The 12,810-nt window shown below is 35.5% G+C and overlaps 1 protein-coding gene across 4 annotated transcripts in view; it reads right to left on the reverse strand.

The window, feature by feature from the left end:
* Window positions 1–12,810, reverse strand: part of LOC111915505 (uncharacterized) — a 30,063-nt gene that overhangs the window by 6,442 nt on the left and 10,811 nt on the right. For 3 of the 4 annotated variants that reach the window (XM_052768264.1, XM_052768263.1, XM_052768262.1), the window contains 2 exons: window positions 7,246–9,973; window positions 6,587–7,111 (listed from right to left, as the gene is read on the reverse strand). In XM_052768264.1, the coding sequence (XP_052624224.1) occupies window positions 6,587–7,111; window positions 7,246–9,945 (3,225 nt within the window). In that variant the 5' untranslated portion in view covers window positions 9,946–9,973. Of the gene's footprint in view, window positions 1–6,586; window positions 7,112–7,245; window positions 9,974–11,223; window positions 11,538–12,810 lie in introns of all 4 variants that reach the window. The other variant, XM_052768265.1, reaches the window with a different exon arrangement.

The raw sequence follows: 12,810 nt of genomic DNA on the forward strand, positions 1-12,810 counted from the left end.
TTGTGCCACTACATAAAAGAAAAAATGTGTCATCGGCAATGTAACATCCTGTTTCGAATCATTTCCTAATTCGGAGCCGTGAGCCGAAGATTAATTATAATAATGCTTTGGGCCTTAAGGAAGGAGAGATTTAGACCTCCTTTGGGTGTGGATAATATAGATTAGGTGATCCAAGAGTTCGGTTAGAGTTTTGAAGCCTAAGGGTATAACCGTAAAGTGATAGTTCGGATCTTTTATGAAATTTGGATTAAAGTTCCAAAAGTTTTATGGTAAGAGTGAGTTGATAGAAGTGTAGACTATGAAGCTTAGATTATGGTTACCCCATTAAACCATGCAAAGTCATAAAGTCAGGAACTTTATGACTTAAGTAATGGTGGAACCTCTATGGGGCCAGGGGTCATGACCACCCTGTTTTTTTGCCTTATTAATACCATGTATATATGTAACTAAATCCAAGAAATAAAAGGACCAATCTCATGGCCCCTGAGGTTTTCAAATATATGTATCCTAGAAAATCAAATATATTATGAACTAAATCAATAAATAACAAAAAAAACCATAAATTATGGAAACAATCAAGACTAAGCTTACTAAAAAAATTAGATATTAAGCTCTTCGAAAATCAAATATAAAATTTATTCCTTCACTCTTCCTAAAAAATACAAAAGGTCGTCGGTAGATATCCTGTCACCGGAAATAAAAAATACAAAACCACAACAAATTATGTAACGTCCTGTTTTGAATCGTTTCCCATTGCGGGGTGGTAATCGAGGAGTGGGCATTAACAGGCTTAGAACCCTTGAATAATTGAGTTTGGGCTCATTTGGAGGTGGATGATGTAGTTTGGATGATCCGGGTTTTCAATTTGTGTTTTGGAGCCCAAGGGTATCGGTAAATGTGTTGGTTCGGGACTTTTATGAATTTTGGATTTAATTTCGGTTGGTTTTCAGATTAAATAAAGTTTATAGAAGTATAGGGCTTCTTGTTACCTTTCCGTGGATATAAAGAACATCGAAAACAGATAAGGGGTGCAAGTTATGATCATTTGAAGTTAGAAGGGTTTGGACCAAACCCGGTACACATGGCGTACAAGGGAGGTACGCATGGCGCACACGGGAATTTGGACACATATGCATTTGGGAACACCCTGCGTTCGTCTGGCCAGATTAAAACCCTAATTTAGGGTCTTGGACCCTATTTAAAGACCTTAACTCGCCTCTAACCCTCATTTCCTCTAGCCTCCATCCTCTCTAACCCTACGAACGAAACCCTATCCTCTATTTGAGTATTTCTTGAGCTTCATGGTGATTTTGTGTGTTTTTTGGTGCTTAAGTAGGAAGAATGAACTTCTTGAAGAGTCGCTTGTTGACATGGAGCTTGTGGATCCAGGCTATGTGCACCTAGATCTATCTTATGGAGGTATAAAGTCTCAACTGTAACACTCGGTTCCTGGTACGTATTTAAATTTAAGTAATTGAACGTTTTGCACTGGGAATCGACGAGTTGGAGGCCCAACTCGTCGAGTAGACTGGATTATGGACGCGGGTTTTAAGTGACCTACTCGACGAGTTGGGAGCCCGACTCGACGAGTAGGGCTGCCTGGATGAAACCCTAATATTTAGGGTTTGCCCCTTATTTAAACACTTTTTCTAGCCTCATTTCAGCCTCCATCGTCCCTCTCGCTTCCAAAAAGCCCTAACTCGAAACCCTAAAGCTTTTTGAGTGTTCTTGAGCCATTTTTGAGTGTTTAAAGTTGTTTGAAACTTGAAGGAAGAAGTGGAAGCTTGGGGGTTCTTGAAGAAGCAAGTGGATCCAGAGATTTTGCTTCATTTCCAGCTTATTCAAGGTAAAAAGCTTGAACCTTGACTTATCATTTGTTAGATCTCCTTTAAGGCTTGAATCTTTCCATTTTGGGGCATTTCTAAGCCACCTTCGGGTTTAGAACATATTGTAGAGTGTTAACTTCAGATATGGAACCATTGAGGATTCCCATTGCATAAAGGTGTTAACTTTATGGCCATGGGAGTCCCATGCATCAGATAAACCCCATTTTAATGCCATTTGAGCCAAATCCCCCATGCATGGACGTCAAGTTCGTAGCTTTACGTGTAATATGGACCCTAGGAGGTTAGATCTATGCTTTGGATGCAATGAGCCCAACGAAAATCGACTGTATGGTCATGGACATTGGGGGACTCGGGGATTCGTTCTTGGGACTCGGCGAGTCAGGTAATGGTTCCCTAACCTTTTCTGTTTCTGAGGAATCTGGTTGAGTCTAGAAGAGGACTCAACAAGATGGACATGATTATGGACTTGAAGATCGAAGGACTCGATGAGTTCAATGATGAACTCGGTGAGTTCAAGGCAATGTCCCAACTATACGAAGATGGACTCGACGAGTCAAGGACTAAACACTCCAACTCGTATGAAGCTAGACTCGACAAGTTCAAGGATGAACTCGGCGAGTCATGAGCAAAAGGTCCCGATTCTGTGTAAGGGAAACTCGAAGAGTTCTTGAAAGACTCGACGAGTAGGATCGAAGTTCTTGAAGTTTGTGGATTAAGGGACTCGACAAGTTGGTGGACCAACTCGGTGAGGTGAGTCAAGTAGATGTTGACTTTGACCAAAGTTGACTTTAACCAAGGTTTTGACCTTGACTTTAACTTGGACTTGAGTTGACCCTTGAAAGGGTTATGAGTATGAAATGGTAATTAAGAAAGGTTGTTGTGTAGGAGTTTGAGGATTTTAGAAAAGTTGATCCCAGTACCGAGGAAAGTGCAGATACTACACAACATTGAGGTGAGTTACCTTCCAGTAGAGGTGGGTCTACTGCCACAATGTTGGCCCACCAGTAGGAGTGTTGATAGATGATTGTCTTTGTGATAATTATTTAGGTTTGCTACTACCTGATGTGTCTTATGTGCTAGCATGATATGTTATATGTGATAGTGGTAGTAGGAGGGGAATAATCCCAAGTTCGGTCGTTAGGATCAAAGGGTAGGTCAAGCACCCTAGATATGCCTGACGATATGATTATGATATGTTATTGTGTGGTAGTAGTAAGGGGTGAAAGAGTCCTCATAGCCTGTTGAGATAGACCGGCGGGTAGGTCGGCACCCCAGAATGGCCTGACATGGGTAGGTCAGCACCCCAGAACTGCTTGACAGGGGTAGGTTGGGCACCCCAGAATCGCTCGACAGTATGTATATTATATGGTATGTGGTATAATGGGGGAACTCATTAAGCTTTGTGCTTACTGTTTTTAGTTTTGCTTTCAGATACCTCTGCGTCAAAGGGGAAGGAGCCGACAGGGTAGCAGCGCATCGCACACACATGATTTCCGTATTTGAGATCCCTGGGATTGTACTCTAACATTATTACTATTTGATGATATGATTTTTGAGACATGTGACTGTGATTTTATGGTTTGATATGATATCGATGATGTTTTTCCATGAACTATTTTATAAGTAACATAATTCAAAACAAAATTTCCGGTCTTGGTTTTGTGATGTTACAAGTTGGTATCAGAGCTTTGGTTTGAGGGATTCGGACACACCTTCGGGGGTGTCTGGACTCAAAGCGAGGGCTTGAAAGATTTTTACAAGAAAATAGTTTTCTAAAATTTAAAAATAAGGAGTTTTGAGAAAGAACAAGGTGTGTGATGCATGCGACCAGCCGAGCTCAAGTAAGTTTTCCCCAAGATACCCATACATGTTATGTTATGTTATATTATATGATTATGAGAACTATATGCTAGATTAAGGCTAAGGATCTAGGAAGGATGCCTTATATGCCTAATGTATGAGTGTTGGGGTACAAAGTTTTCCTTGAATGATTTTGTAATGTTTGACTTTTGTAAAACCCACTTGCATGTGGAGTATTAGCCTTGTGACACATGAGAGATAGAGAGTGAGAGAGAGACATGTAAACACCTCTATAAATAGTGGGTTCATACCACTTGTAGAGGTGTGCTTGAGAGATGTAAAAATGAGTGTGTAAGTGTATGTTATTTATGTAGTCTAGATCTAGATCCTTTTTGTGTAACACCATATACAATAAATACATCTCTTGAACACCCAAATCACCATGTTCATTGTGCAATCTTTAATTCCGCATGCCAAACCATGTTCTTATGTCACTACAATTGGTATCAGAGCGACTCTTCAAGATCAACGTGATTTTTTGAAAAACGATTCTCGGTTTCGCAATATTTGTCACAATTTGAGCAATTTATGGCAAGTCTCTCTCTATGATCTCTCTTAATCTCTTTGATTCGTGCGTTACATTCTTGAAATTTTGATCATTTTGACTCGTTGAATCATTTTTTAAAAAAACCCACTTGTTATGATCCAATAATTTTTCACTGATCAAGCCCCAATCCAATCCAATATTCGTGTATTTGATTCGATTCTCACATTATTACAATTGCTCATTTGGATTCAACTTTAGTTCTAAATGAATTAAAACATACGTTTGCTGTTGTTCATCAAAACATTTTGAAGCCCAATTTAATGACAATCCGTTGATTATCAATACACAAGCCCATTCCAAACAAATATTTGATCCAATACTGTTCATCTGAATCAATATATGACCCATGATTTCGAAATCAAGCTAAATTAGTGTTGATTTGGGTTGATGACTGAAAAACGATTATATCCGAAGATTGAGTTAGCTACTTGTGAAAGGAACGAAAGTCAAAGAACGTCTGGAGTCAATGATTCTATTTTGGAACCGGCAAATGAAGCGAACAATAGAAGAAGGTTTCGATTGTAATGGATTTTTGGAATCGTATTAAGTGCTTATGGTCGAAATAATCTTCAATTTTGGAATCAAGGGATTGTTGTTCGAATCTGTGTGTGAATTATGATTTGGAGTCGATTTTGTGCCTGTATGTGTGTTCATTCGCGTCTACAGGAAAGATGATTTTGGAAAGAACTGTGTTAATGTACAAAGGGTCCCTGTGTTTGGATACGATGAGTCGATTCAGAGGTTGGATGAATGACTAAGAAGTTACTGTTCATTGGATAGGCTTCGTATGCTTCGTGTTCGTTAGATTGAAAGAGGAAAATTCGTTAATATGGTGCAATGAAGTTTCATACGAAGAGGAGAGAGAAAATTTTGGGTGAAGATGATTTCGTACGAAAGGGAGAGAGAATGAAAAAGGGGAGAGAGAATGAAAATTTTGGGTGAAGATGATTTCGTACAAAACTTCTTCATCCAATGCATATACAACATCTTCAGATGCATAATTTCCACCGGGGTTCGACCAACAACACCAAAAATTGAACTCACTGCCTCGGAGACAACGAAAAGGAAAGAAAGCAGCATCTGAAGCATCAACACCAAATTAAATCGTTGATCCGGTCAACGAAATTATCGGCATCCACATTGTGAACAAAGTAGAGGTGAAAGAGAGAAAATGATATAGGGATGAAAAATTGCGTCTTACACGAAAAAAAAAAATGAAGAAAGGAAAACTAAATTGTTGGACCTGAAGATACATGAGAGAGACATGAAGTTTTTTCTCAACCCGCATGATCACTTGACAGGAGGGATTCTATGAGAGGGATTCTACGAATGGTGTTTGAACGGAAACGACAAATTACATAAAAATATGGTTAGGAGTTTTAAAATTTTCTTGATTATTATTTAATTTTAATTGTTGCTTTTTTATTTTTAATGTTGTTGTCTTTTTTTTTATTATGTTTTTTTTCTAATTATCTTTTTTTATTTATCGTGTATTTTTTTATTTGTATTAATATTTTTTAATTAAAAAATGTTATGTTTTATTTAATTTTATATTTTCTAATTTAATTAAATTAAAAATAATAATGTGACAATGAGTTGAGTGTGTTGGAAAATATGTTATTTTTATGTGTTATGAGTTTAAAAAGATGAAAAAAAGAGAAAGAAAAATAGATGTAAAGCTGATGTGACATGTGATAGTGGGTCTACTAGATTGAGTGGTTTCCACTCCTACCACGTTAATAAATCATTTAAAAATACAACTATGCATGACTGCAAAAAAAAAATATTTTACTATATATATCCCTTTGTGATATGAGAATTATAAACTTAATTTCAAATTTTAATTTTGTATAACATATATAAAAATCTTTTTAGTTTTAATTTAAGTTTTAATCATTTGCGATCATGTTTAGAAAAAAATTTCTCTTAGTGAGTATCAAATATTTTCTTTTTAGTTATTTCGAAATACAGGCTTTCTCGAACCTTTTTTTTTTTTTTTTTGTGTAAGGGAATAATATTTTTAGTTGATATATACATGATCTATAATGAAAAAACATGTTTTGTAGTTATTTTATAAATACTAAAAAGTAATTAGTGACATTTCTAATCATTTATCAACAAAAGTTAGGTGATGAAAAAAATTAGTCACATTTATACATGATCTATAATGAAAAAACATGTTTTGTAGTTATTTTATAAATAAAAAAAAGTTAGTCACTCTTATACATGACTTGTATTGCAACATTAAGTCAAGAAATGGTTTGTCTCCTTTTTATTAAAAAGCAGGGGCTTAATCATTAATTAAGTAAGAGAGTAAAATTGAAATCCATACCTGCTCTTGCTCTTGGTTACTCTGGTCTGATTCATCATTTCCTCTACAATCAACTGAAATCTCCAAAAGTGCCCCCAGATCAAAATTTGTGGTGATAGGTGTGAATACATTTGTAAACCTCTTACATCTCGTAATGATTATCTTTTCAACAACTTGAAAGCCACGAAAGAGGGGACGAGAGTTATCTGCACCTTTTATCCTCCACACCTCTCTTAGCTTCATTGAATTCTCCACATTGATGTTTCTTAAGCTGCTGTTGTTGTCTTCTTCTCCAATTACACTGGCACAATCCAAGTCGATGTTGAACAACTCTTCAATGGAACCACATTTCTCGACTATAAGCTCTTCAAGATGATGCAGCAGAGACATGGGATTGTGTGGAAATAGATTCACAAGTTTATCACAATTTCTCACTTTAATCTCTCTCAACTTAACTTTCTCACCTCTACTAAGCTCACTAGGCCATATTTCCTTTAAATTCTCCATGTCATGAATTTCAAGTATATCCAACTTAGGAATCACAACCTGCCAAATAATTATCCTTTAATAGCCACATCCAAACACTAACACATCATACAATCAAAATACAGATATATTCTGAAACTTTTAGTTGAAAAGATTGTTTAAAATGTATTAACATAAACTATATGTATATGTACCTCTTCTTTCAACAAACTAGATGCTTCCAACTTGTTCCGCGGATAAATGCTTGTGAAACCCGGAATGCTGTAAAGCTTCATTTGCACAAGTTCTGGTAGCTCAATTGCGTTGACATTAAGACACAAACCCAATAGGTTTGGCAGCCCATGCAAATATAAAAGCTTCAGCTTGGGGAATGTAATTGTATCTCCTTCACTACCCCCGGTATGTATGAGTTCTTCCATATTATCGCATTTGTAGACTTCAAGATGCTCAAGCTTTGACAAAGTATTTGCAACACCAAGTGTGAAGAGGTGTTTCAACTCTGCACACTCTGAAACGACAAGGACTCTTAAATTGTAGAACGAAGAGGACTTCACCTTAACATCTGAAAGATGATACATATCCCCCACACTTAAACAAAGAACCTCCGTTTTCTCAAACAACCCGTTCATTCGGGATTCCAATAGTTCGCCTTTGTCAATGGCCAACTTCAACGTGTTTTCGTATGAGTGCCTGCTTTTACTGAAAGATCCATCTAAAGAACGTCCCACTGAGATCTTGAATCGTTCAAGATTCTCAAAGGATATATTCTTCACTTGAGCATTGTATTTAAACAACTTAGATTCTAGTGCAAGAAGGTTTTTTGAACGCTCTGCCATTTCATTGCAGTTTTCATCTGTCAAGCTAACGGCCTGTCCATACAGACGATTAACACCCATATAAAGCTCTTCAAGTTTGACCAAATTTTTTAAGACACCATTATCTATACGAAGACCTTTACAATTTGTCAAATCTAGTAGCCTTAGCTTCTTCAAATTTCCAATTGTAGATGGTAACCATTCAATGTTAGAATTAGCAAAGCTGAGCACTTCCATGTTGAGAAGATTACCAATTGAAGAGCAATCAAACATCCTTAATGAACAATAATGGAGATGAAGCACTCGAACGTTAGTGGAGCATTCAAGTGATGAGGGAAGCAATGGATACATCAATTTATCATATGATATTACCTGAACCTTTTCCATCTTTCCATAAAAGTCTTCAGGAAAGCTCAGCGACTTATCTCCATGCATAAGTTTCAAAATTGAAAGGTTTGGATAGTTGAGGTCTTTAGGAAACTTAGACATACCCTTGCATGTTAATGAAATTCTTTTACAAGAGTTGCTGGTATCATTTTTCTCTGGCCACTCTGACATGTTACCATGGTTGACAATTGAAGCATGCTCGACTTCTGAAAACATATGCAAAACAAAATCACGCACCACATCGTGCATCTTGACGCACCCAAAGTAATCACTTCCAAATAACAAATTTGTCTCCCTAAGCCGCTCAGTGCAGGTGTTGAGCCTGTTTCTTGCTTCACTTATAGTTTTTGCTTCTATAAATAATTTCAAGCCCCATCCATACCTCATCAACTCCTCAGTAGGAATATCAAAATCTTCAGGAAATAAAGCACAAAGTAAAAAAATAGATTTAGTAACCTCATCTTGGAGATTGTCATAGCTAATTTTAAAAACTTCACGCACAACTTCTTCACTACCAATCTTATGATTCTCCAGACGAGAAAGTGCAACGTCCCATGCAGACTTGCTTCTACCTTTAAGACTTAAGGCAATGGTTTTGATGGCAATGGGCAAACCTTGACATCTACTTGCAATACTATCTGCTATCCTATTGAAAGCAGGATCCAGGTCATCATCACCCGCATTTTTAGCAAACTGGCGGAACAAACTTTGTCCTTCTACAGCTGTTAAAACTTTTATATTGAGAATTGAATTGGCTTCGGCTCCCATCAGAGTGCAAACATGTGAATCTCTTGACGTCAACAAGACCTTGAAGTTGACACCTTTATTTGGCAGAGGACTTAAACCAATATCTTCAAGATCAACAAACTGCCATACATCATCAAGTATTACAAGGAACTTATTCTTTCCTCCATCGTCCTCGAACCATTTACGAAGCTTATCAGCTCTTGCTTCTTTAGTGTTTTCTTTCAGCTCAATAGAGAGGTAATCTGCTACAGCTTGCTGAATAGCAATAGGGTTTGTCTTCTCTCCTATGACCACTTGAACAATAATATTGAACATTTTCTTTTGTTCCACGACCTCCTTCAGCTTCTTCATCATCGTGGTCTTCCCCACTCCGCCCATCCCCCATAAGGCTATTATGTGGGATTTTTGGACGGGTTCAAGTGCTTCTAGTGCTTTCCTAAAAATTTGCTCTCTTGAAGGGAAGACATCATGATGATCACTTGATGCTGCAGAGGTGGATGCAATCATGGAACCAACTCTTCCCAGGGGAACAGGTTCATCAGTCCAGATAATCAGCGAATTTTGTCTCGTTAGACTTTCGATCTGCTCAGTTATCTTGAAGGCTTTCTGTCCAAGCTTGTGCCTGATCCTGAGACTACAACAACTGATGACATCAATTGGAAAGTTTGCAACATTCGCTCTGATCCCTTCTACTTGGTCCAACCAATCCTTAATTTGAGATGGAATCTGAAGATGATTTCTTGTGTTCCGGCTAATGTGTTCCTCTGCACTGATTCTTGAGGTATTTAACTCTGTCATTTTCATTTGCATGTCCCTCACATATTTTCTGCAGGAAATCATGTAGCCTACATGGTCTGTAAGGGGAACCAAGGCCGTTTGAGCAATTGGATTAATAATGGCACCAACAATCCCTGTTGGGTCAACAACTGAATCCACAATCGCCATTGCTTAATATTTTTACTTTTAGTTGCCCCTACACATATAAAAGCGACCGAATTAGAAATTGAATTCAATGCAACTTGATTGGAAATCTATGACTGAGCAATTACAAGAATATGCTAGATTCATTTCACTGAGAAAGGTTGTTAGCATATATTGATGATCTAAAATGTAAAAAGAACCATCTCATAAACTAAAATGAATTATAGATAATGTTTTGACATTTAAAATTTAAAACTTAGGTAAAAATTAAGTCCTGATTGCAAAGAATACACACACACACACCAATTTATACAACTATCTCCTGTAACAAGCTTAATGTTTCTTAACATTTAATCAATTAATATAAAACATCAAATAAAACAGTAATATAATCGTGTGGTTGTTGCATAATATGGTAGAAAATGTAGTTGGTTACATTAAACTACTGAAAGAACATGTTGCATGAAATAATAAATGGTGAATGTATCTTGTATTATTTGCAATTAACCCAATCATAAAACATGTTAATTAGGTCGAAAGTTGAACAAAATATATTCAATCTTTACAACTTATTAAATTGTCAGAAATCTAAGACTATTATTTTAATATTATACCATTAGAGATTATAACGATTGGCAACCAAATCCTTGAACCGTTTGAGTAAGAGTGAATGATTGTTATACCCTCACCCTCAAATGCACAAGTATGCAGAAAAAGAAAATAATTATTCGTTTGAGAACTTCTCTTAAATGTAATTGTAAATATACAAACTATAAAATACTTGAATAACATTTTTTTATATAAATAATGATACAATTATATTTGATCAATCAATGAGAAAGAAAAAGTTTAACAAATTAAATCACTCAGATTTTGATTTCACTATGTTACCAAATCAACAAGACCGTAGAATTTGCATCTTCTTTAACAATAGGAGGGAAAGACAGTGATAAAAAAAAAAAAAAGAACCAATTGAGAATCTATTTCACACTATCTACAACAATCAAGCCTCAGGTTAACGAATACATGTACTTAGCAAAAGCACCACAACAGACAATCAAATTGTACGATACGTGAATCAGAGAAACAGAGAAAGTACTGGGTTCACAATCAGAGCAAATCAATATAAATTATTTTAGCAAGTCCAACAATCTAATGAACAGATGCATCGAACCAATCACGCCCAATAAGAAATCATCAATTTCAAGACTGAAACATAAGGTTGTTCGTTGATTCCTTTGCAACCGAGAAAAAAAAAAGAACTATAGATATTATAAGAACTCTGATGTCAAATGCTTTTACCAAATTGAAGAGCAGCTCCCCTCATGTTAAATACTTTAAAGTTTAACAAAGTTGTTCGTTGATCCATGATGTCAAATGCTACCAAATTGGAAGAGCAGTTTCCTTGAATTTAGTGTAACAATAGTTGAATTACAGTCGGGACGACTAAGTAGAAGGAGGTGCGTACAGATAGAGACGCCAATAAACGGCAGTGGCGATGAAGTGCCGAACTTGGGATAAGAGGGTGCGACTGGCGATGACGTCGATGAACAGCGGTGGCGAGGAAGTGGGGAGAAGTGCAAATTGGTAAATGTGTTATGTGTGGATACATAAACCTTCAATTTTCATTTAATTACCCAATTAAAAAAAATTATAAATTTAGAAAGAAACGCAACTACCTCTAGTTTTTCATACTATAGAAAAATTAATATGACTGTAATTGACATTTTAAACTTTTTTTTTTTTTTGAAATTGCTAATGATTATATATAAAAAGGGCCAAAACTAGCAAGGAACTAGTCTGCGAGAAAAGAAACATTACATGTACAAAATATTAACAAGTTACAAACATAAGAAGGGAGAAACTAATTAATATGAAAAACATAAGAAGGGAGAAACTAATTAACATGAAAAATATCCACATCAAAATTTAATCTAAGTTTTAAAAAATTCTAATGTTTTTAGAGTGTTTTAGTCAAACTAACTAATAGATGACATCTGAAAATTGAAGAATATAGTTTTTATTGTTAGGAAAAGTTAGTTAACTTTTAATGGTATAAGTCATATAAAAACCAAAAGTTAAAAAGATGGAAAAGGATATTTGAAGTGGTTTTTGGATTATGAATGTTTTATTTAAAATAAAAGTTAAACTCTCTTGCTGCTTAACAAGTTTTTTTTTTTTTTTTTTTTTTTTTTTTTTTTTTTTTTTTTTTAATTAAAAACTAAAAGTTGTTAAAAACTTTGAACCGAACACATCTTAATTATCCTAAAAAAAAACAAAACATATTTTATATAAATATTTTAATTTGTATTTTTTTTTTTTGATTTTAATTTTTTTATTTTTGATACTTCAGTATTTTTTAGTGTATGAATTTTTATTATACATAAAAAAAGTATATATATCAAAAAACACTGAAATGAAATGTTATAATAAACATCGTCCATGATGGTCTATCTCTTCTAGAACAAACAAGCAAACAACGCACATGAGGGTGTTAAGATCGTCACATTTTCGACTAAGATTCCATCTAGAAGGGAACATGTTAAGTACAATTCTCCAAACAAGAATATTAACCTTCTTAGGAAGGAATTTATACCACCTAGTTTCCATAATGTTATAAGGAAGAGTCAAATTGTCAATGTGCAACCTGATTTCCTTAATAGAGAAAAAAACATATTTGTCTAAAAACCATCTCTAATGGTCTCGATCATTAGAAAAACATATGCCTTGCAACAACATTAAAAGATCTTCAAGTTGACGGCTACTGACCCCTCCACGTATAGGCCGAGACCAAGACCAATTCCACCCATCATACCACTCACACCAACAATTTTGTTGAAATTACAAACAAAACAATCTTGCGAATCTAACATTAAGTGGTAAGTCACC

This window comes from Lactuca sativa, chromosome 2, assembly GCF_002870075.4.
Source record: "Lactuca sativa cultivar Salinas chromosome 2, Lsat_Salinas_v11, whole genome shotgun sequence".
NCBI classification, from domain to species: domain Eukaryota; kingdom Viridiplantae; phylum Streptophyta; class Magnoliopsida; order Asterales; family Asteraceae; genus Lactuca; species Lactuca sativa.